The sequence below is a fragment of the Pleurodeles waltl genome, chromosome 7 (genome assembly GCF_031143425.1).
Source record: "Pleurodeles waltl isolate 20211129_DDA chromosome 7, aPleWal1.hap1.20221129, whole genome shotgun sequence".
Classification (NCBI taxonomy): Eukaryota; Metazoa; Chordata; class Amphibia; order Caudata; family Salamandridae; genus Pleurodeles; species Pleurodeles waltl.
Window position 1 is genome coordinate 714,606,997 of NC_090446.1, and position 21,411 is coordinate 714,628,407.

General features: G+C 47.0%; 1 protein-coding gene across 4 annotated transcripts in view; it reads left to right on the plus strand.

Annotated features, from left to right (window-relative positions):
• ACSL6 (acyl-CoA synthetase long chain family member 6) overlaps positions 1-21,411 on the plus strand; it is a 389,555-nt gene that overhangs the window by 316,407 nt on the left and 51,737 nt on the right. For all 4 annotated transcript variants that reach the window (XM_069199190.1, XM_069199189.1, XM_069199191.1 and 1 more), the window contains exons 18-19: positions 911-1,054; positions 20,248-20,349. In XM_069199190.1, the coding sequence (XP_069055291.1) occupies positions 911-1,054; positions 20,248-20,349 (246 nt within the window). The remainder of the gene's footprint in view (positions 1-910; positions 1,055-20,247; positions 20,350-21,411) is intronic.

Below are 21,411 nucleotides of genomic sequence, written 5' to 3' on the forward strand. Positions count from 1 at the left end.
TAGAGGCACATTGGCTGAATTAAACTACATGCACAGTCGGCCCACCAACATAATAGTCACGTGGAAGCTATAGGCCACTAAACCACAGTGCTTGGAGGTGCTTCTACACATATATTCTTCTATATGGAGGAGCTTTCACAATCTCTTAACAGAGCCCACCCTTGTAGGCCTTGGTTTGTAAATGGGTTGCCGGTTTGGATGAGAAGGGTAGGATGTATAGCTGGTCAGATCAGTGGATGCCTTGCAACATCCCCCTTGCAACATCCCCACCTCTGCCCCAGTCCTCTTTGAGAATAGTTACCACTCATCCTGGGCAGTAAATATTTAATGACTCATTCATGCCTTTCAGAAATCTAACTAGGACAGGATCTTCACCTCTGGCCTTTTACCTTAGTATGTCCAGGTGATGAAATTAGAATTATCCATGACTGTGTCATTTCTCAAAATCAACTTGGTAAGTTGTAGATCACCGAGCACTAAGGTGAACATAGTTTATATCTTGCATAAATGTGTAACACAAATACCATACCCTCTCAGTTAAAGAAAAACAGTCCTAAAATTGATGGACAGACTGGTGTCGCTGTAAGCCTTTTAAAAATCTGCTCAGAATCTTCAAGATATGACACAGAACTCTCCTAAAGTTTTAAGTGTGGTCAGGCATTCACGCTGCAACTACTCAAGGCCTATCACAAGTAAAGCTGTTCATCAAATACAAAGATTCAGGAGCCAATGCAATAAGGTATTTGCCGTTGACCCAGTAATGGTTAAGCACTGAACACTGCATGCATCAATTCTTCCAAATTTTATAATACCCAAAATTGACCACTTAAGCATCAAAAATATGTATTGTTATTATGTTTATGTTCATTGTCATCAATTTTGTATCAACCATTGTTTTTTCTACCAACAGAATGGGACACTTAAAATTATAGACCGAAAGAAGCATATCTTTAAACTTGCTCAGGGTGAATATATTGCCCCGGAAAAAATTGAAAATATCTATATACGAAGTGAACCCGTGGCACAGATATATGTCCATGGAGACAGCTTACAGGTAAGGTCTATCTCTTCCAACCGAATTTGTATACTTAATTATAACAATACATATTATATTATAAGATAAGAATAATATACCATTATATGCTTTTTTCAAAATAATGTATCAGTAACAATTTATTTTGGAGAAAATAATAAAAGGCAAAACTAAAATTCTGATCTAACGTTTTACAGGATACAGCTTTCTATTTGTCTGGTACAATTCACCATCAAGGGTCAATACCAGGGTCATTTGCCAATTTTCATGCTTTCTAACCTATCTGCAAGGTTTAATACTGTGGACTACTCAGTTTCAATCCACCAGCTGTGCTCAGTTGTCAACATTTAAAAGTCTTCCAAAAACCAATTCATATCATTTCTTAACATTTAGAACAATTAGTAAAGCTCAGCAAACGTTTCTCTGGTTTGGCCAATGCTGCTTCAGCATTTCACATAGCTCATCATGTTCCCTGTCCCTCTTAAAATATACACCAACCCTTCCACAACTAATCCACCATCTGGGGTTTAGCCCGCATTTGAACATGGATGATAAATACATCTTCTTATGTAACAAAACGCCACAGGTCATTTGTTACAACTTTTTTTATGTAACAAAAGGCCACAGGTCCTTTGGTACAATCACAAAACGTCACAAATGGTTTGCTAGCAAAGAACATACCATAACTGGTAGATAGATAGATAGATAGATAGATAGATAGATAGATAGATAGATAGATAGATAGATAGATAGATAGATATAAAACTAATAAAAGCTGCTATGTTCAAAATGAACTGTAACTACACAGCCACTCTTAAGTCTTCACTAAAACCACCATACAGATCTATTTTCTAGTGAAGCTTCATCGTCCATTATCACACCACTAGAATCATATTGACAATGTGGTGAAAACTTAAATTATGAACTACAAGTTTTCAAGAAATACTCCCACTTCTTTCAGACCTTAGGGAAAATGATTCTTAGCCTAGTTTTGAATTGTCAAGTTGAATAAAACAATTAATTCATCCCTCTGATACTGGTTACTGTGCCCAACCGAGTATAAAGAAAACACCACCTCAATCTAGAACACACACTCTGTGATTGGTTTACTGGTTACCTTCTGTGGTAAATCTCCTGCTATCTGTATGAGAAGATTAAACTGTAGTACCCAATTTATGCTGCGCTCTACACACCCCTATGACTCAGACGTTACTGTAGCATGCCTTGCTCCAAAAGATTGCCACCACTTCCCTAATTTCTACAACATTGAACATTTATCCTTGTCCGACCCTGTCCAAAATCTATGTTTCATACAAAATATGATAACAAATTGTTGTAAATTCCCTGTACTTAGCAAATGTGATGCAGTGGTAGTAAGTATCGTCAATATGTGACGCTGAGTAAGCTTGGCTTGCACTGTCTTGGATGAATTTGAGCCTCCACCAGCACTTTAGTTCACTACGTACGCCTGAAATAATATTTTGACCAGGGGCAAGCTGAAAGCGCCTGTTAGACCTGACAGCCTTAGGGTGATCATCCCCCAACTTTTTGCCTGCCTCCCTCCACTTTTCTGACACTGTTTTTTCTGGCTTTAGGACTCTGCATACTTTACCACTGCTAACCAGTGCTAAAGTGCATATGCTCTCTATTGCAAGGTGTAGGAAGTTGTCTCTGTATGTACTATTTCAAAGTAAGAAATAGCATGCACAGGGGTTCCCCTTAGAGGTAAGATAATGGCAAAAAGAGATAATTCTAATGCTCTATTTTGTGGTAGTGTGGTCGAGCAGTAGGCTTATCAGAGGGTAGTGTTAAGCATTTGTTGTACACACACAAGCAATAAATGAGGAACACACACTCAAAGACAATTCCAGGCCAATAGGTTTTTATATAGAAAAATATATTTTCTTAGTTTATTTTAAGAACCACAGGTTCAAGATTTACATGTAATACTTCAAATGAAAGGTATTTCACTCAGGTATCTTAGGAACTTTGAATCAACACAATATGATGTACAGTTTTGGCAAAAATGGCAATAAGCTATTTAAATCTAGACAGCACAATTTTCAACAGATCCTGGGGGAAGTAAGTATTGGTTAGTTTTGCAGGTAAGTAAAACACCTACAGGGTTCAAAGTTGGGTCCAAGGTAGCCCACCGTTGGGGGTTCAGGGCAACCCCAAAGTTACCACACCAGCAGCTCAGGGCCGGTCAGGTGCAGAGGTCAAAGTGGTGCCCAAAACGCATAGGCTTCAGTGGAGAAGGGGGTTCCCCGGTTCCAGTCTGCCAGCAGGAAAGTACCCGCGACTTCGGAGGGCAGACCAGGGCAGTTTTGTAGGGCATCGGGGGGGACCTAAGTCAGCACAAAAAGTACAGCCTCAGCAGCGCAGGGGCGGCCGGTTGCAGAGTGCAAACAGGCACCGGGTTTGCAATTGGTTTCAATGGGAGACCCAGGGGTCTCTTCAGCGAGGCAGACAGGGGGGGCTCCTCGGGGTAGCCACCACCTGGGCGAGGGAGAGGGCCACCTGGGGGTCGCTTCTGCACTGGAGGCCGGATCCTTCAGGTCCTGCGGGCTGCGGGTGCAGTGTCTTTACCAGGCGTCGGGTTCTTGGAAGCAGGCAGTCGCGGTCAGGGGGAGCATCTGGATTCCCTCTGCAGGTGTCACTGTGGGGGCTCAGGGGGGGGGGGGGGGTCAACTCTTGCTACTCACGGGCTCACAGTCGCCGGGGAGTCCTCCCTGTAGTGTTGTTTCTCCGCAGGTCGAGCCAGGGGCGTCGGGTGCTGAGTGGAAAGTCTCACGCTTCCGGCGGGAAACGTGGAGTCTTTTAAAAGTTGTTTCTTTGTTGCAAGTTTCAGTCTTTGTGGAACAGGGCCGCTGTCCTCTGGAGTTCTTGGTCCTTTTAGATGCAGGGTAGTCCTCTGAGGCTTCAGAGGTCGCTGGACCCTGGGGGACGCGTTGATGTTGCAGTTTTTCTCGAAGTGGGGAGACAGGCCGGTAGGGCTGGGGCCAAAGCAGTTGGTGTCTCCGTCTTCTCTGCAGGGCTTCAGGTCAGCAGTCCTTCTTCGTCTTCAGGGTGCAGGAATCTCTCTTCCTTGGTTCTGGGAGCCCCTAAATACTCAATTTAGGGGTGTGTTTAGGTCTTGGGGGTTAGTAGCCAATGGCTACTCCCCTGAGGGGAGGGGGGCACATCCCTAATCCTATTGGGGGAATCCTCCATCTGCAAGATGGAGGATTTCTAAAAGTCAGAGTCACCTCAGCTCAGGACACCTTAGGGGTTGTCCTGACTGGCCAGTGACTCCTCCTTGTTTTCTCATTATCTCCTCCGGCCTTCCCGCCAAAAGTGTGGCCGTGGCCGGAGGGGGCGGGCATCTCCACTAGCTGGGATGCCCTGTGGCGCTGTAACAAAGGGGGTGAGCCTTTGAGGCTCACCGCAGGTGTTACAGTTCCTGCAGGGGGAGGTGAGAAGCACCTCCACCCAGTACAGGCTTTGTTACTAGCCACAGAGTGACAAAGGCACTCTCCCCATGTGGCCAGCAACATGTCTGGTGTGTGGCAGGCTGGTAAAACTAGTCAGCCCACACTGGAAGTTGGGTATGTTTTCAGGGGGCATCTCTAAGATGCCCTCTGGGTGTATTTCACAATAAAATGTACACTGGCATCAGTGTGCATTTATTGTGCTGAGAAGTTTGATACCAAACTTCCCAGTTTTCAGTGTAGCCATTATGGTGCTGTGGAGTTCGTGTTTGACAGACTCCCAGACCATATACTCTTATGGCTACCCTGCACTTACAATGTCTAGTGTTTTGCTTAGACACTGTAGGGACATAGTGCTCATGCACCCATGCCCTCACCTGTGGTATAGTGCTCCCTGCCTTAGGGCTGTAAGGCCTGCTAGAGGGGTGACTTATCTATGCCATAGGCAGTGTGAGGTTGGCATGGCACCCTGAGGGGAGGGCCATGTCGACTTAGTCATTTTCTCCCCACCAGCACACACAAGCTGGCAAACAGTGTGCATGTGCTGAGTGAGGTGTCCCCAGGGTGGCATAAGATATGCTGCAGCCCTTAGAGACCTTCCCTGGCATCAGGGCCCTTGGTACCAGGGGTACCAGTTACAAGGGACTTAGCTCGATGCCAGGGTGTGCCAATTGTGGAGACAAAGGTACAGGTTAGGGAAAGAACACTGGTGCTGGGGCCTGGTTAGCAGGCCTCAGCACACTTTCAAATCATAACTTGGCATCAGCAAAGGCAAAAAGTCAGGGGGTAACCATGCCAAGGAGGCATTTCCTTACACAAGGCATGAGCGTGCAGTTTCACTGCCACTTCGACTTAGCATTTAAAAGTACTTGCCAAACCTCAAACTCCTCTTTTTCTACATATATGTTACCCCTATGGTAGGCCCTAGGTAACCCATAGGGCAGGGTGCTGTGTAGGTAAAAGGCAGGACATGTACATATGTGTTTTATTTGTCCTTGTAGTGGAAAACATCTAAACTCGTTTTCCACTACTTAAGGCCAGGAGTTCACTCTACATGGCAAACAGCTCCACCAGCCTGCCTCCGTGCCCCAGCCCGCGCCCTAGCTGCTGAAGAAAGTTTGAGGCCCTCCACCACCCACAGGCACCCACCTGCGCCTAATCCGAGGTGTCTAGTGGTAGGCGTATCTTCCGTTTATTGTATTTTGTATTCTGTTCTGCATTCTGTTTTTTCCTGTACCTTAGTGCTGATTTTTTGCGCCCCTTTGCTGTGTCTGCTCCACTTCTCTGCCCGTTTTGCCTTTTTTGCCTGTTTTCACTTTTTCTGGCTCTTGCCAGTTTCACTGTCCCTGCTGCTGCATCCCGTGCGGCCCCACCCCCCTCGTGCCCCCATTTGCTACTCACTCCCGCCTCCTAGCTGCCCCTCCCTCCCACCAACCCTTCTTAATGGCAGCCACTGCGCGGTGCCGAGTGTGACCCCCTGACCTGCCTTAAGGCCAGGAGTTCACTCGGCACGGCAGACAGCTCCACCAGCCTGCCTCCGTGCCCCAGACCCCGCCCTTGCTGCTGATGAAAGTTCGAGGCCCTCCTCTGCCCGCAGGGACCTGCCTGCGCCTCATCCCTGGTGTCTAGTGGTAGGCGTATCTTAAGTTTATTGTATTTTGTATTCTGTTCTGCATTCTTTTTTTCCCTGTACTGTTGTGCTGATTTTTTGTGCCCATTTGCTGTGGCTGCTCCGCTTCTCTGCCCGTTTTGCCTTTTTTGCTGGTTTTCGCTTTTTCCGCCTCCTGGCGGTTTCCCCGTCCCTGCCGCTGCGTCCCCTGTGGCCCCACCCCACTTGCACCCCCATTTGCCACTCCCTCCCGCCTCTCAGCTGCTCCTCCCTCCCACCTCCCCTTCTTAATGGCGGCCGCTGTGTGACTGCGCGCAGCGGGCGCGCCAGATGCAAGCCCGTCCGCGCCAGGACCGTGCCCCAGCGCCCGTCCCCCTGGTCCACGCTCCTCCGGCATCCCCATGCGCCTCTGCTCCACCATAGAGCTCCACGGTGTCAACCCCGGCCGGCACACCGCCTGCGCCCAGGTCAACCCCAGACACACCCACAGACCTTTCGCATGTCACTCATGCCACTTCTCCTGCACTCACGCCAACAAACACAACAACAACACCAAACACCCCAATCACCTCAGCTGCAGCCTCCTCAACACCAGCTCCGTCCACAAGCACGTCATCGAGCTTTGGGACCTACTCACGACAGCCTCTCCTGACATCACCTTCCTCACTGAAACATGGATGAACACCTCATCGTAACCCAACATTGCCATAGCCATCTCGTAGGGATACAAAATCACCCGAAGACACTGTATCAACAAACCATGAGGGGGAATCGCGTTAATACACAGAAATTCCATCAGGATTTCCATCAACAACAACGACACCTTAGACGCCGTAGAGCACCTACACTTTCAGATACACATCAACGCCAACACCACCTTGAGAGGAACCTTTGTCTACAGACCACCAGGCCCCCGTCCCCTATTCTGTGACACCATCGCCGACACTATCAGCTCCCACGCCCTCGCCTCCATGGACTTTCTGCTCCTCGGCAACCTAAACTTCCACCTGAAGAGCGCCAGCGATTGCAACTCCATTGCCCTGCTGGACAACCTCGCAAACCTCGGACTCAAGCAACTGGTCACCTCACCCACCCACTCAGCCGGACACACGCTTGACGCCATATTCTCCTCCAGCAGCCACATTGCCTTCACTCACACCACCGAACTCCATTGGACTGACCACCACTGCGTCCACTTCTCCTTCCTAAAGCCCACCACCCACCACCAACAACATCCTATCCCTCACCGCAAGTGGAACAAGATCTCCAAAGAACAACTGATCTCCAACCTCACCCAAACTACACCACCCATTACCAACAACCCCAACACCGCCGCCCTCAACCTCAAACGATGGCTCGACGAGTGCACTAACTCCCTCGCCCCACTCAAAAAAACCAACAACACTTGCATCAACAAGACAGCTCCCTGATTCACTGCAGAACTTCAGACCTCCAAACGAGAATGCCGGAAAACTGAGAGAACCTGGCGCAAAGAACCATCAGTGAGCAACTTCTCCGCCCTCAAATCAGCCATGCGCAAACACCATCAGCTCATCCGGATCACAAAACGATCCTTCGACAAAGAATGCATAGACAACAAGGCACACAACAGCAAGGAACTTTATACCATCATCAAAGAACTCACCAAACCCAGATCCTGCGCTATCGACCCTCCGCACTCGCAATACCTCTGCAACTCCCTCTCCAGCTACTTCCACAGCTAGATCGCAGACATACACGAAAGCTTCATAACATCGCCACCCAGCATCACCACCACCACCGAAGGAGCCAACCCCACAGCACCCTGCCACACCAACATACTGAGCACCTGGACCCCCACCAATAATGAGGAAACCAGCAAAACCATGAGCTTCACCTACTCAGGCTCCCCAACAGACCCCTGCCCCCACCACGTCTTCAACAAAGCCAGCCAAATCATCGCTCCCCAGCTCCGGTCTGTCATAAACAACTCCGTTGAGACCACCACCTTCCCAGATATTTGGAAACACGCCGAAGACAACGCCCTGCTCAAAAAACCCAAAGCAGACCCCGAAGACCTCACAAACTACCGACCTACCTCTCTACTCCCCTTCCGCGCGAAGGTCATAGAGAAGATAGTGAACAAACAACTGTCCCGTTTCCTGGAGGACAACAACATACTCGACGTTTCCCAGTCTGGATTCCGCAAAAACCACAGCACCGAGACCGCCCTCATCGCATGCACTGATGACATCAGGACCAGGCTTAACAAGGGGGAAACCGTTGCCCTCATCCTTCTAGACCTCTCCGCAGCCTTCAACACCGTATGCCACCAAACCCTTCGCACACACCTCTTCGATGCCGGAATTGGCCACAAAGCCCTGGACTGGCTCACCTTCTTCCTCTCCGAAAGAACCCAAAGAGTTTGCCTCCCTCCATTCCAGTCTAAAGCCACCAAGACCATATGTGGAGTCCCCCAAGGATTCTCACTCGGCCCCACCCTTTTCAAAATCTACATAGTTGCGCTCGCCAGCATCGTCCGCCCCCACGGCCTCAACATCATTTCCTATGCCGACAACACCCAGCTCATCCTCTCCCTCACGAGGAACCCATCTACCGCCAAGAACAACCTCCACGCCAGACTCCTCGCCATCGTTAATTGGATGACAGCAAGTCACTTCAAACTGAACTCAGGAAAAACCAAGATCATCATCTTCAGACCCAACAAGACAGCATGGAACGACTCATGGTGGCCTGCCACCTTAGGACCACACCCACCACCCACGCATGCAATCTCGGCTTCATACTAGACTCGTTTCTCTCCATGACTCAGCAAGTCAACGCCATATCATCCTCTTGCTTCAACACCCTCGGCATGCTATGCAAGACCTTCAAGTGTATTCCGATAGAAACCAGAAAAACAGTCACCACCGCCCTCGTCAGAAGCAGACTGGACAACGCCAATGCCCTCTCCGCAGGGACCACAGCCAAACTTCAAAGAAAACTCCAGCGCATCCAGAACGCCGCTGCACGTCTCATCCTCAACCTTCCTTGCAACAAGCTCATCTCCGCCCACCTCAGATCCGTACACTGGCTGCCCATCAACAAAAGGATCATCTTCAGAATCCTAATCCACACTCACAAAGCCCTCCACGACACCTGACCGGCCTACCTCAACGAATGACTTAACTTCCACATCCCGACCGCCAGCTCCGCTCCACCGACCTCGCCCTTGCAACAGTCCCCTGCATCCAACGCACCACCTCCGGTGTCAGATCCTTCTCCTGCCTCGCAGCCAAAACCTGGAACTCCCTCCCCACCAACCTACACAAGACCCAGGACCTCCTAGCCTTCAGAAAGTGCCTCAAAACATGGCTCTTCGAGCAGTAACATCCCCCCAAAGCCCCCAGCGCCCTGAGACCCTACCGGGTGAGTAGCGCGCTTAAGAAATGATTGATTGAGGCCTGCTGCTTTCATAGACTAGCATTAGGGCTGCCCTCGTATACTTTTTTGAGTGGTAGGTTCTGATCTGAAAGGGGTAACCAGGACATATTTAAGATGGGCAGAATAGTAAAAGAAAATTGTGCTTATTGGTGGGGTAGGATTTAATATTACTATTTTAGAAATGCCACTTTTAGAAAGTGAGCATTTCTCTGGACTTAAAACCATCTGTGCCTTACAGCCTGTTTCCAATCAATGTCTTGTCTGTGCCGGTTGACAGCTCCGTTCTGCATTTTACCCAGACAACCACAAACACAGGACATTCAGTCACATCTGCATTCATCTGCAGACTGAATGGGTCTTCCTGGAAGGGTGGAGGGCCTGACACTTACATTTCAAAGGCCAGTGGTCTGCCTTCACAAAATAGACTGATCAACCCCCCACTAAGAGCCTGGCAGACAGGACTGGACTGAAAGGGGAACTTGTGCACTTCAAAACCACTCTTTGATGTCTCCCCCACTTCAAAGGCATTTTTGGGTATATAAACTGGGTCTCTGACTCCACCAACTCAAACACTTCTAGACCTACACCTTCATCCTGTCAAGAGGAACTGCCTTACAGCCCAAAGAACTCATCTGGACTGCTTTGCTGAGAAGGACTTCTGCCCTGCTGGCCTCTGACTTTGCTGGAAGGACCCTTCCCCCAAAAGTGCTCCCCAAGGGCTTGGATTGAGCTTGCCTCTTGTTTCTGAAGTCTCAATGCTAACAAAGACTTCATCTCTTCAGAGAAACTACTTGTGCGTCAAAAATTTACACAGCGCCTGCCAAAAACGATGAAAAACCTGCCTTGTTACTGAGAAATCGCCGCACAGACGACCAAAACGATGGAGACCTACTTCCCGAGTGGAAACTCGATGCAGTGCCTGCCTTGTGAGGGGAAAAATTCAACGCATCGCCTGCCAGATCGATGCAGCGCCCGTGCCTTCTTCCAGTGCATCAAGAATTTTATGCATCATCCATGGGCGTCAAAATATCCCCGCATCACAATAAGGAACCAAGACTGCGCACCGAAAAATGACACCACTCCATTGCCTCGTGGAAAGAAGCCACGTATTGTCTGTGCCGAGTCAGAAAATTTGACGCAACATCTTATTTTTCCAAGCATCTCCTCCTTTGCTGTCTCCAAGCACCGTTATTTTTGACGCATACCAGGTACTGTGTGTAACAAAGAGACAACTGTTTATTTTTAAAGAATGAGACTCTTTTAAACCTTTTAAAAGTGATATTTCAGCTTGTGCTCATTGGATATTTCTCATTTTAACCTTATTTTATTCAGGTAAATATTATCTATTTTTCTAAACCTGTGTAGTGTATTTTTGTGGTGTTTTCACTGTGTTACTGTATGATTTATTGCACAAATACTTTACACATTGTCTTCTAAGCTAAGCCTGACTGCTCAGTGCCGAACTACCAGAGGGTGGGCACAGGAATGTGGTCCCTACTTGGACAAGGGTGTATACCTCTGCCAACTAGAGACCCCATTTCTAACAGCACCACTTCGCTGGACCTGGTAAAAGAAAAAACAATCTAGTGAAGAGAATATGTATATAACCAGGATTTTAAAAGCTTGCAAAATGTCTGATGATTAGATTAATTTCTGAGATGGAGTGGCAATTTATTCCATAGTTGGCTAACTGTTTAGACAAAACCACGGCCACCCCACAACGCTTTATTTATCCTGCTAACTGATACCAGCTAGGAAGCAGAGGATCTCAAATGTCGAAACTCGATTGTACTACCTATTTGTTATGCTAGATAACCAGATTTGACACTGTATACAGCTTTGTGGGCCAGGCACAGTGCTTTAAAAGCAACCTGATTTTTATTGGAAGCTAGTGGAGGTCTTTTAAAGCATTTGCTGCTGACATACACTTTGGCACTTTCTTGAGATGACGTGCAGCTGCATTTTGCAGTAACTGTAGTTTTTTAAGTACTGCTTGTCTTGCTCCCACATATAAGGCATTACAGTAATCGATCTTAGACATGACCCCAGCCAGCATTACAGATTTCTGATGCTTGAAGGGAATGTAAGTAACCACCTTCTTTGTAGTCTTCAGTTGTAAGAAACAGAAAGATTAAAGCTTGTTAACCTGCTCCTTAACAGATAGATCTAATAGGGACTTCTAGCTGCAGATTTCTTACCTTAGAATTTCCTGGTGTAAGCTTGGAATACAGAATGTTTTGCTGAGCATTACCCTGCACGCGCGATTAGGTGGCGTCGTTCAGATCCGCATGCAACCCAGGCAGGTGTACGTCCGTTCTTTTCCTTCGATGCCCGTTAAGCACAGGTCCAGATTCGAACTAACCTCTGCCTTTTTTGGCAGGCCTTTTTTTACCTTTTTTGTTGAGTCTTCGAAGTCTGTGGAGGATGGCATCAAGGAGATGGGAGTCATGCCATTTGGCACCTGCCATCATGCCATGTTGGTGAATGACCCCCATCAGGTATGTTTCCGGTGCCTCGTCAAAGACCACTACTCGAAGTCGTATTCTGACTGCCTGGCCATGACCCCAAAAGCTTTGAGAGAGCGGTCTCTGAAGCTTATGGCGGTGCAGCAGTTGACTTCCGTTGGTGCGACTCCTAGGATGTTACTGTCCCAATTGAGGAGGAGGTCGCAGGACCTCTCCAGGAGACCTAAGTCCTCTTCTTCTCACTATAGGTCCTCCGGGCACTCAGGGAAGAAGCACAAGAAGAAAAAGAAGAAGTCCAAGCAGACTTCGACTTCGCCACACCCGTTGGCCGATAAAGCGTCTCAGGAATGACGGTGTTCCGGGCACGGTTCCGCAGAACCGATCGTAGGGCTGACTTCGAGCCTCCACCACCCCCTTTCCGGGAGCCGGAGAGACCGCGCTCAACGCAGAGTTTTATGATGCCATGCGCTTCATATTTGAGTGGGCTGCCCACGCTGGCATGCCTTCAGGCCCCGCGGGGTCAGTAGGGGACCCATCGGATTCGACACCGGTGGCTTCAGCCTCAGCACCGTGGGGGACTCCAGGATCTGATACTGGATCAGGGGTGACGCCGAGTACACAGAGTCAGCCTCCACCGGTGTTGCTCCTGACGTTGATGCTCCCCTCTCCGCCGGACCCACTGGTGGAACGAGCCCCATCCTTATCCCAGATGAGCCGGAACAACGTTGTCCAATGCCGATTCCAACTTCGATGGCACCAACAGGCCAGATCAGTGCCTGAGGCTTATTTTGATCAATCAGGGGAGGAATAGGAGTGTTCATATGACCCTTTAGAGTATGGATTGGAGCATATGGTCTGGTATGAGGAACTAGGGGAAGCCAGTGGATTAGATACTTCTCCAGATATTGGCATGCTCTCACCTCCTACTGTGGCTACAGAGGAGGGAGCTTCATGGTGGTTTGTAGTGCACCTGAGGTCTTGGACCTAGATTTGCCTATGGTGCCAGTCAATACTAACCTCCTGACTGAGGTGCTTCAGCCAGGTGTTTCAACATCGAAGCCGATGTTACCCAGCACACGGGTTCCTGTTTATAGGACAATCAGCCCCATATGTTCTAGTTTCCTCACCCAACACCCCACCCCAGATAGCTTGGTAGTCCAGACCTACACTTCCCATGGTGCCTTCCCTTCCGCTCCCCTGGATAGGGAATCCAAGAGGCTGGATCAGCTTGGAAAGAAAATGTTTTCTTCCTCTAGCCTGGCATTGAGGTCCATAAACACCTCATGCCTATTGGGCCGTTTTTCCCATGCCTTATGGAATACGGTGGCTCAGGTGCTGCCCCAGGTCCCGGAGGGCACGCGGGACACTCTTACACAAGCTGTAAAAGATGGGAGAGATCCAGCAAACTTTACGATACGGTGTGGTTTGGAGACGACCGACTCTCTGGGTAGGGTGATTTCATCAACAGCCCTTCAACTCCACTCCTGGCTAGGTATGTCTGTGTTTTTGTGGGGACGTCCAGGCAAACCTTATGGACATGCCCTTCGATGGATCCCACCTATCTGGAGAAAAGGCAGACTCAACACTGGAGCATTTCAAGGACTCTTGGGCTACAGCCAAATCCTTCAGCCTCTTGGCACTTGCTCACCATCAATCTGCCTTTTGCCCCTTTCGGACTTCAAAAGGGATGTGGTACCACGCCACCCACAAGTCAGCCACTGTCCTCCGTCAACTCAGCATCCAGTGCAAAGATGAGGTTGTGGTACCTTCAGACCCAGAGAGTCTAGCCAGAGGTCGGCCACCACCCAGCCCCCCTCTTCCACAGCGCCCAAGTCCTTCTAGTGATTCTGCAAGACCACACGCGTCCAGTTGGAGGGAAGATTAAATTTATGTCAATCTCTTCCTCAAAAAGGAGAAATTCAAGCTGCTCACTCTTGCTCAGGTCTTGTCTGCCCTAGACCAAGGAGACTGGATGGTTGCGTTGGACTTGCAAGATGCATATTTTCACATCCCCATTCTGCCTGCCCAAAGGCCCTACCTGCAGTTCAAGGTGGGCCACAAGCATTTTCAGTTTACCGTGCTCCCATTCGGTCTCACCAGTGCCCCTCAGGTGTTCACCAAAGTGATGGGGGTGGTAGCAGCTCATCTGCGCAGTTTAGGGATTTCAGCCTTCCCTTACCTCAACAACTGGTTAGTGAAGTCTCCTATGCCCCAGGCTCTCGTCAAACACCTTCAGATGACGACACACCTCCTGCATTTGCTGGGGTTCACTATAAATGTGCCAAAGTCACACCTGACTTCCTCTGAGAAGCTCCCTTTCATTGTAGCCATTCTGGACACAGTGCAGTTCAGGCTTATCCTCCGTAGCAGCAAGTCCAGGATATTCAGGTTATGATACCGATGTTTAGGCCTCTACATTGGATTCTGGTGAGACAGACTCTGAGGCTGTTGGGACTCATGGCCTCCTGCATCATGTTAGTCAAGAATGCCAGATGGCAAATGGGGGTTCTGCAGTGGGACCTGAAGTTCCAGTGGGCGCAGCATCATGGGAATCTTACTGACGGTTCAGATCCTGGAGGGAACTGCACAAGACCTGCAGTGGTGATTAGTGAACTGCGATCGGGTCAGAGGCAGACTCCTTTCCTTTCCCCAACCAGATCTCACAGTAATGACAGGTGCGTCACTTCTGGGATGGAGCGGCCATCTGGGAAAGGCAGAGATCAGAGGTCTTTCGTCTCTGGCGGAATCTGGACTCTATATCATTTTACTGGAGTTCCAGGTGATCCGACTGGTATTGAAGGTATTTCTTCCTGTTGTAAAAAGGGAAAATAATGCAGGTGTTTCCGGACAAAAACACTGCAATGTTGTACTACAACAAGCAGGGCAGTGTGGGGTCATGGAACTTTTGTCAAGAGGCTCTGTGACTCTGGACATGGCTGGAACAGCAGGGCACAACCCTGGTGGTTCAACACCTGGAAAGGTTCTCTGAACATCAGGGCGGATGTACTCAGCCATCGGTGCCTAGCGGATCAAGAATGGTATCTCCACCGGGAGGTGGCGCAAGGACCCTTTCAGCAGTGGGGAGAGCCTTGGTTAGATCTGTTCGCCTCTGCATAGAACGTGCATTGTCAGCAGTATTGAGCGTTGGAGTTGCCAAGGTGGCAGTCACTCAGTGACGGTTTTCATCACAAGTGGAATTCAGGCCTCCTGTACACCTGTCCGCCCATATCACTTCTTCCCAGAGTTCTCAAGATCATCAAGAATGACCGGGCCCAAGTAATCCTAGTGGCTCCAGATAGGGCAAGGTGAGTTTGTTATCCCAGGCTTCTGAAAATGAGCATCAATCCTCCAATCAGTTTGCCCCTTCGGGAGGATCTTCTGTCGCAGCAGCAGAGGAAGGTTTTCCACTCGAACCTGTAAACTGTGCGTCTACATACGTGCTGATTGAGCGGCGACAGTTGATGGCTTTTGACCTTCCTCCTGAAGTCCGTAAAGTTATTTTAGCAGCCAGGCATCCCTCCACTAAAAGAGTATACGCCTGCCGTTGAAAACGCTTTGTATATTATTGTACAGAAAGGTGTATTGATCCTCTTTCTGCTTCTCTTTCTGATATCCTTCCCTTTATACTATCCCGTACCTTGGGTACTCTCAAGGGCTATTTTTCTGCCTACCTGATCAGCCTTCACTTTTCGAATCTCCCATTGTACATAGATTCCTTAAAGGGCTTATACATATGTTTCCCCCACGCCCTTTGTTATGCCTTATGGCTTAAATCTGGTCCTGACATTTCTTATGTGTGCTCCTTTTGCACCCTTACACAACTGCTCCCTCCGGATGCTCACCATCAAAACAGCCTTCTTAGTGGCAATAACATCCGCTAGGAGGGTGAGTGAGATGCAGGCTCTTTTATCCAAGCCACCATATCTCACTATGATTCCAGACAAGGTGGTTCTCAGAACTCATGCCTCTTTCCTCCTTAAGTGGTGACTCCATTCCATCTGGGTCAGAATATCACCATGCCCACCTTCTTTGCTCCACCGCATCCCTCTAAAGAAGAGGAGCGAGTCCATCGGCTGGACCCAAAAAGAGCGTTTTCGTTCTACCCTGACCGAACAAAAGAGTTCTGGGTGGATGAACAACAATTTGTGGGGTAGGTGGGAGCAAAGAAGGGTCAGGCAGCGCAGAAGCCAACCATTTTGCGCTGGGTCATTCTCTGTATCAAGATCTGCTACACAGTGGCCAGGAAGCAGCCTCCTGAAGGCTGGAGGGCTCATTCTACCAGGGGCAAAGCTGCTACCATTGCGCTAGCTCAGTGTGTTCCTGTCCTAGATATCTGTCAGGCAGCGAAGTGGGCATCCTTGCACACGTTCGCTAAACATTATTGCCTGGACAATCAGGTACGGAGAGACGGACACTTCCCATTCGGTCCTACAGGACTTTTTAGTGTAAATTGAGTTATCCACAGCCCACCACCAGGAGGTTATGGCTTGGGTATCAGTTCTAAAGTATTCTGCAGCTAGAAGTCTCTATCAGAGGAACAAGTTACGTACCTTCGGTAATGCATTATCTGGTAGAGTCTATCTAGCTGCAGATTCCTTCAACCATCCCATGCCTCCCCGCTCTGCGGATATGTCTAGTAGGGTCAGGGTTTATCCCTTTTAGGGCCCTAGTTTTGCACAGACGAACTGTTGGTTCTATCCGTGACTCTGCATTTCTGGTGTGGAAGTTTGTGAGTAAAAGAACTGGCGTACGATGCCTGGGTAACGCCTTCATAGGCGACCAGGACGTCACAGACGGCTCCAACGACACTGACGATGCCACACGGATCCGGCTTGGATTGGAGGGGGGCCATGATGAGTGGCCCCAAAAAGTGGAATCTTTACCGAAAATGAGTACTTCAGTTGTATCTGAATTAAGTTTTAAACAGTTAGAGATCATCCATCCAGCTATAGCTTTCATACAGGTATTAAACCTCTCGGCTACCTCTTCGGCATTAACTGGGACCAAGATTATGTATCATCAGTATAGGCTGCTGAAGCAAAAGCATAGGATAAAATTAGTCTAGCCAAAGGGCCATGTAAATATTGAAGAGTGTAGGACTAAGTGATGACACCTGGGGAACCCCACACGGGAGGGGCAAAGACTTAGGTTGAAAATCCCCAAGGGCCACTGTCTTGTCTCTTTCATCTAGGAAGGAGGCATAAGCTTGTAAACAGAACCTGAAATGCCAATGTTTGTTAAGCTGTTTAATAGTACAGAGTGACTGACCATATCATATTCAGCAGAGAGATCAAGCAGGATCACTGCTGCTCTCCCTCCTTTATCCTTTATAGTTTGGATTTCTTCTGAGATGGCAATTAAAGCTATTGCAGTACTGAAACCTGGCCTGGAGCCTCCGTGCGTTGTTTCCAGTAGAGTATTTTCTTCAAGATAGTCTGATATGCAAATGTACATGTTTTTCCAGTAATGGAAAAGAGTCTAGAAATAGGACAGTAGTTTTTGTCCAAGCTAGGATCTAATGAGGGTGTTTTTTTTTAAACAGAGGCAAAATAGATACCTTTTTCCAGCTGGCTGTAAAAGTGCCAGTCAAGAGGACCAAATTAAATAAGGTAGTCAGAGCTGGTGCGACGCAATCTGCCGCAGCCTGTACAACGTTGGGCGGACACGGATCCGATGGTGCCCCAGATTTTACTTGATTAATGAGCTTGACCGTTTCGTCAATGCTCAATTGGGGAAAATGATCTAGGCCAGCTGATTGAGAAAGGTAGGAGGGTGTTGTGCTAGATTCAAAGATGGAAATAGTTGAATCTTAAATTCTTTGTAGACTGCTTCGACTTTGTTTAAAAAAAAAAAAAAAGCCAGCTAATTTATTACAAAAATCCTGGCTAGGAGGGTGACCAGGAGAAGAGCGTGGAGTGCAAAGAGATTGTACCATTTTGAAAAGCACCCTAGGAGAGTCTGAGGCCTTTTCTATTTTGGATCTAAAATATTTTGATTTTTCTTCCAGGATCAAGTTTTAATATTTCCTGATTGCTCCTCGATATGTCTTCTTACTCTTCTCGCTATAATCTCGTCTCCACTGTCTCCATTCTCCGACATTTTTGTTTAAACGCTATTAGAACTGGTGAAAACCAGGGTGCTGATGGTTGTTTCCTATTATATTTTATAGTTTTTTCCAGTACTTAGGGCCAGGTGTAGCAAAAAGCGATTTTGCGAATTGGAAATTGCGAGTCGGTGTGACTCGCAATTTCCGATTCGCAAAATCGTATGCAGAACGGTGTCTCATACACCTTCTGCCAATCTCAAGGGGGTCGCAAAGACCCACCTCATTAATATTAATGAGGTGGGTCGCAATTTGCGATCCCCTTGAGATTCCCTGCACTCACAGGGATGGTGGCCTGCTGGAGACAGCAGACCGCCATGTCTGTGACTGCTTTTTCAATCAAGCAGGTTTTTTTTTTTAGTATTGCAGCCCGTTTTCCTTAAAGGAAAACGAGTTGCAATACAAAATAAAAATGAAACCATTTGGTTTCGTTTTTTCAGAGCAGGCAGTGGTCCATTGGATCAGGTACATTAAATAAGCTAAACCGGTGTGAGCCCATTTTGCCAAGTTTTAGGGGCAAGAGCACAGCAGCGGTAAAGTGCCCAGAGTCCTAAAGCCAACAAAAAGAGGGTCAGGAAAATAGGAGGAGAAAGGCAAAAAGTTTGTGGATAACCCTGCAGAAAGGGCCATTTCAAAAATCCCACAACCTGTAATCCATATTTGACTGGTAGAATTTGCACATCCCCATATTCTTGCTCCATAGAGGGCCGCATGTTACGGCCTGTGCTTCAGCTACCTCAATGGTGGCGGCAACAGACTTGTCCCCCCATCCTACTGAAACGTAGGATGCAAATATTTTTTTAATGAAATGCAAAAAAGGAAAAAAGAGAAAATTTACATTTTTAATTTCTCTACTTCCTTAACCCTGTGCATGCGATTTTGTTTCAATGCTGACTGAAATTGGGTTATAAAAACAGACTTCTCTGCAACAAATATACATTATGTTTAAAAGCTCTGTACAAGAGATGGCATTTGAACTGAGTGATTTGTCGCTGATTTTCAAAATGCATTCAGAGATTTACAGTCCAATTGTAGCACAAGGGCATGCTACGACAACACCTATCTTGAAAATGGAGGCAGAGACTACATGACATTATGGAAAAAAACAGTACCACCTACATTCGAGAACCCATGGAGTAAAGATGGTAGCAACAATGTTTAGTGGTTTGGTCTCCCTGTATTAAGAGGCCACAAAACCTAAACATCACATAATTTGGAAGTCCTCAGAGGTTCAGCTAACATTTTTGCAGAGGGACTGATAAAATTCGTTGCCTAAAATGTATTCCACTTTTTTGGGTAGTCTAAATACATCTTTGACCAACATTCTGAAAGTAAATGAATATTACAGCAAAATAACCAAGAAGCACAGGCAAAGCCATTCGTTTTGGGTTTAACGTGCCAACATGCGTAAAAACAGGAATCAAATTCATGCGCAGATATTGTTCATCACATTAGCATTAGTCCTATTGGCATTGCCAGTGGTGGAAAAATTGCAAGGATATTGCTTTCTATGAAAAATCCACAGAAAGTTAAATAATTGAATGTGATGAAGCGTGTGATGAGTGAGCAAAGTGTTCAGATTAACCCTTCTTCAAAGGCAGAATGATACACCAATCAGCCAACAGAATAAGTCAGAAAGAAGTAGTGATATGAGTGGAGCCAAAGGCCATGATATATTCATGTAGAAGTACTGACAATAGTTCAGCAGGAGCTGCGCTGTACACCCAGACTTTAAGAAACGAAGATATGTAAGGGGTCTGCCAGTTTAGGAATACTTCCAAGCCTCAAATCCGGAATTTGACTACATGCTTAATGTAATCTACTGAAGACTTTCTCTGCGTACCACATAATTGTTTGGTATTATATACATTCTCAGGATGTAGAACTGTCCAAAAAAGGCTTAAAAATGAAGCACTGAGATATACTACAACTACTTAGGTTTTTGTGAATTAAATATGAGATATACCTTTAGATAACAATATTTCCCTTTTGCTTTGATTATCTGTTTTTACGATATAATTGATATACGTTGAACTAATGAAATGTAATAACCATAATATTATGGGACGAGCTTTCTAACAGTATATAACTCCGCTTGATTCTCTATTTGCTATCCACATTTATATTTTCTAATTAACTTGCAGGCTTTTTTGGTTGGAATTGTTGTTCCTGATGCAGAAGTCATGCCTGGTTGGGCGAAGAAACGAGGATTTGAGGGCACATACTTAGAGCTCTGTGGCGATAAGGTATACTTTTTGTTTCTCGCTGGTAAATGTTTATTTCATTTGGCCTGTGCTCGCAAAAATACATCTTTAATCTAGCACAAAAAGAATAGTGTGTGAAAAAGAAGGCATTGGCACATAAATGCAACCCACAGTTTATCACTCAGAGATCTGTGGCATTCTTGGCTTGGTTCAGGACTGTAATAGCAAGCACTGGCTAAGCCAGTTGGTCGCAGAATTGCACAAGCAACATCTCTTCTTCAATGACTGGCAAGGTTTTGTGTGTGTTTGTACGTATAGATAATTGAGCATAAATATCAGCATGTGGTTTGGCAGATTATTGAGTGCATAGAAGGATGAATGAGCGAGAGACTGAGTGCATCCATGTGCATTCATTGTGTGTGTTCATGGGTGAATGGTGCATGATAGGCGAGTGAGTGGATAGATCTGCAGATGAATGAGTGATTGGATGGATACAGAGAGGTTACACCAGTCTTAAACACTCAGGACTCAGGTAGCAGTAGTAACATTATAACAATGCCACACATTTAAAGCCAGGGTAGATATCACAGTCTGCTGGACACCATTATGCCGAAAATTCCAACTATATATATAGAATTACCACTATTTGCACCAGCAGAGGGCAAAAAAGGCCAAGAGTGACTGCAATATTTCAAGAGTTATGGCCACTATGCCAATTCCCGCATTACACAGGCGAGGGCCACAAATGTCTCAAGAGTGCCTAAAGTATGCTACGAATTACCATCCTTATGCAAGTTCAGATTTGAACTATTGATCCTAGTCCTTAATGTATATTCAGATTTGCCTCATCACTCATTATTTGTAACGCATCACTGACAGAATATCAGTAACAGAGTATAGTGTGGATAAAATATTGTGTGAAAAATATTGAGGACTGTAATATCCTATTGATAAGTATACCTTTACTACATTCACGTACCTTAAGGATATACATATGGTCAGGGTATATATATGTGGAGGTATATGTAGTAAAACGTTGCTTACCTAATGAAACTTACCTTCACAATATGTTTGTGCACAATATTCTTGACACAATATTTAGTC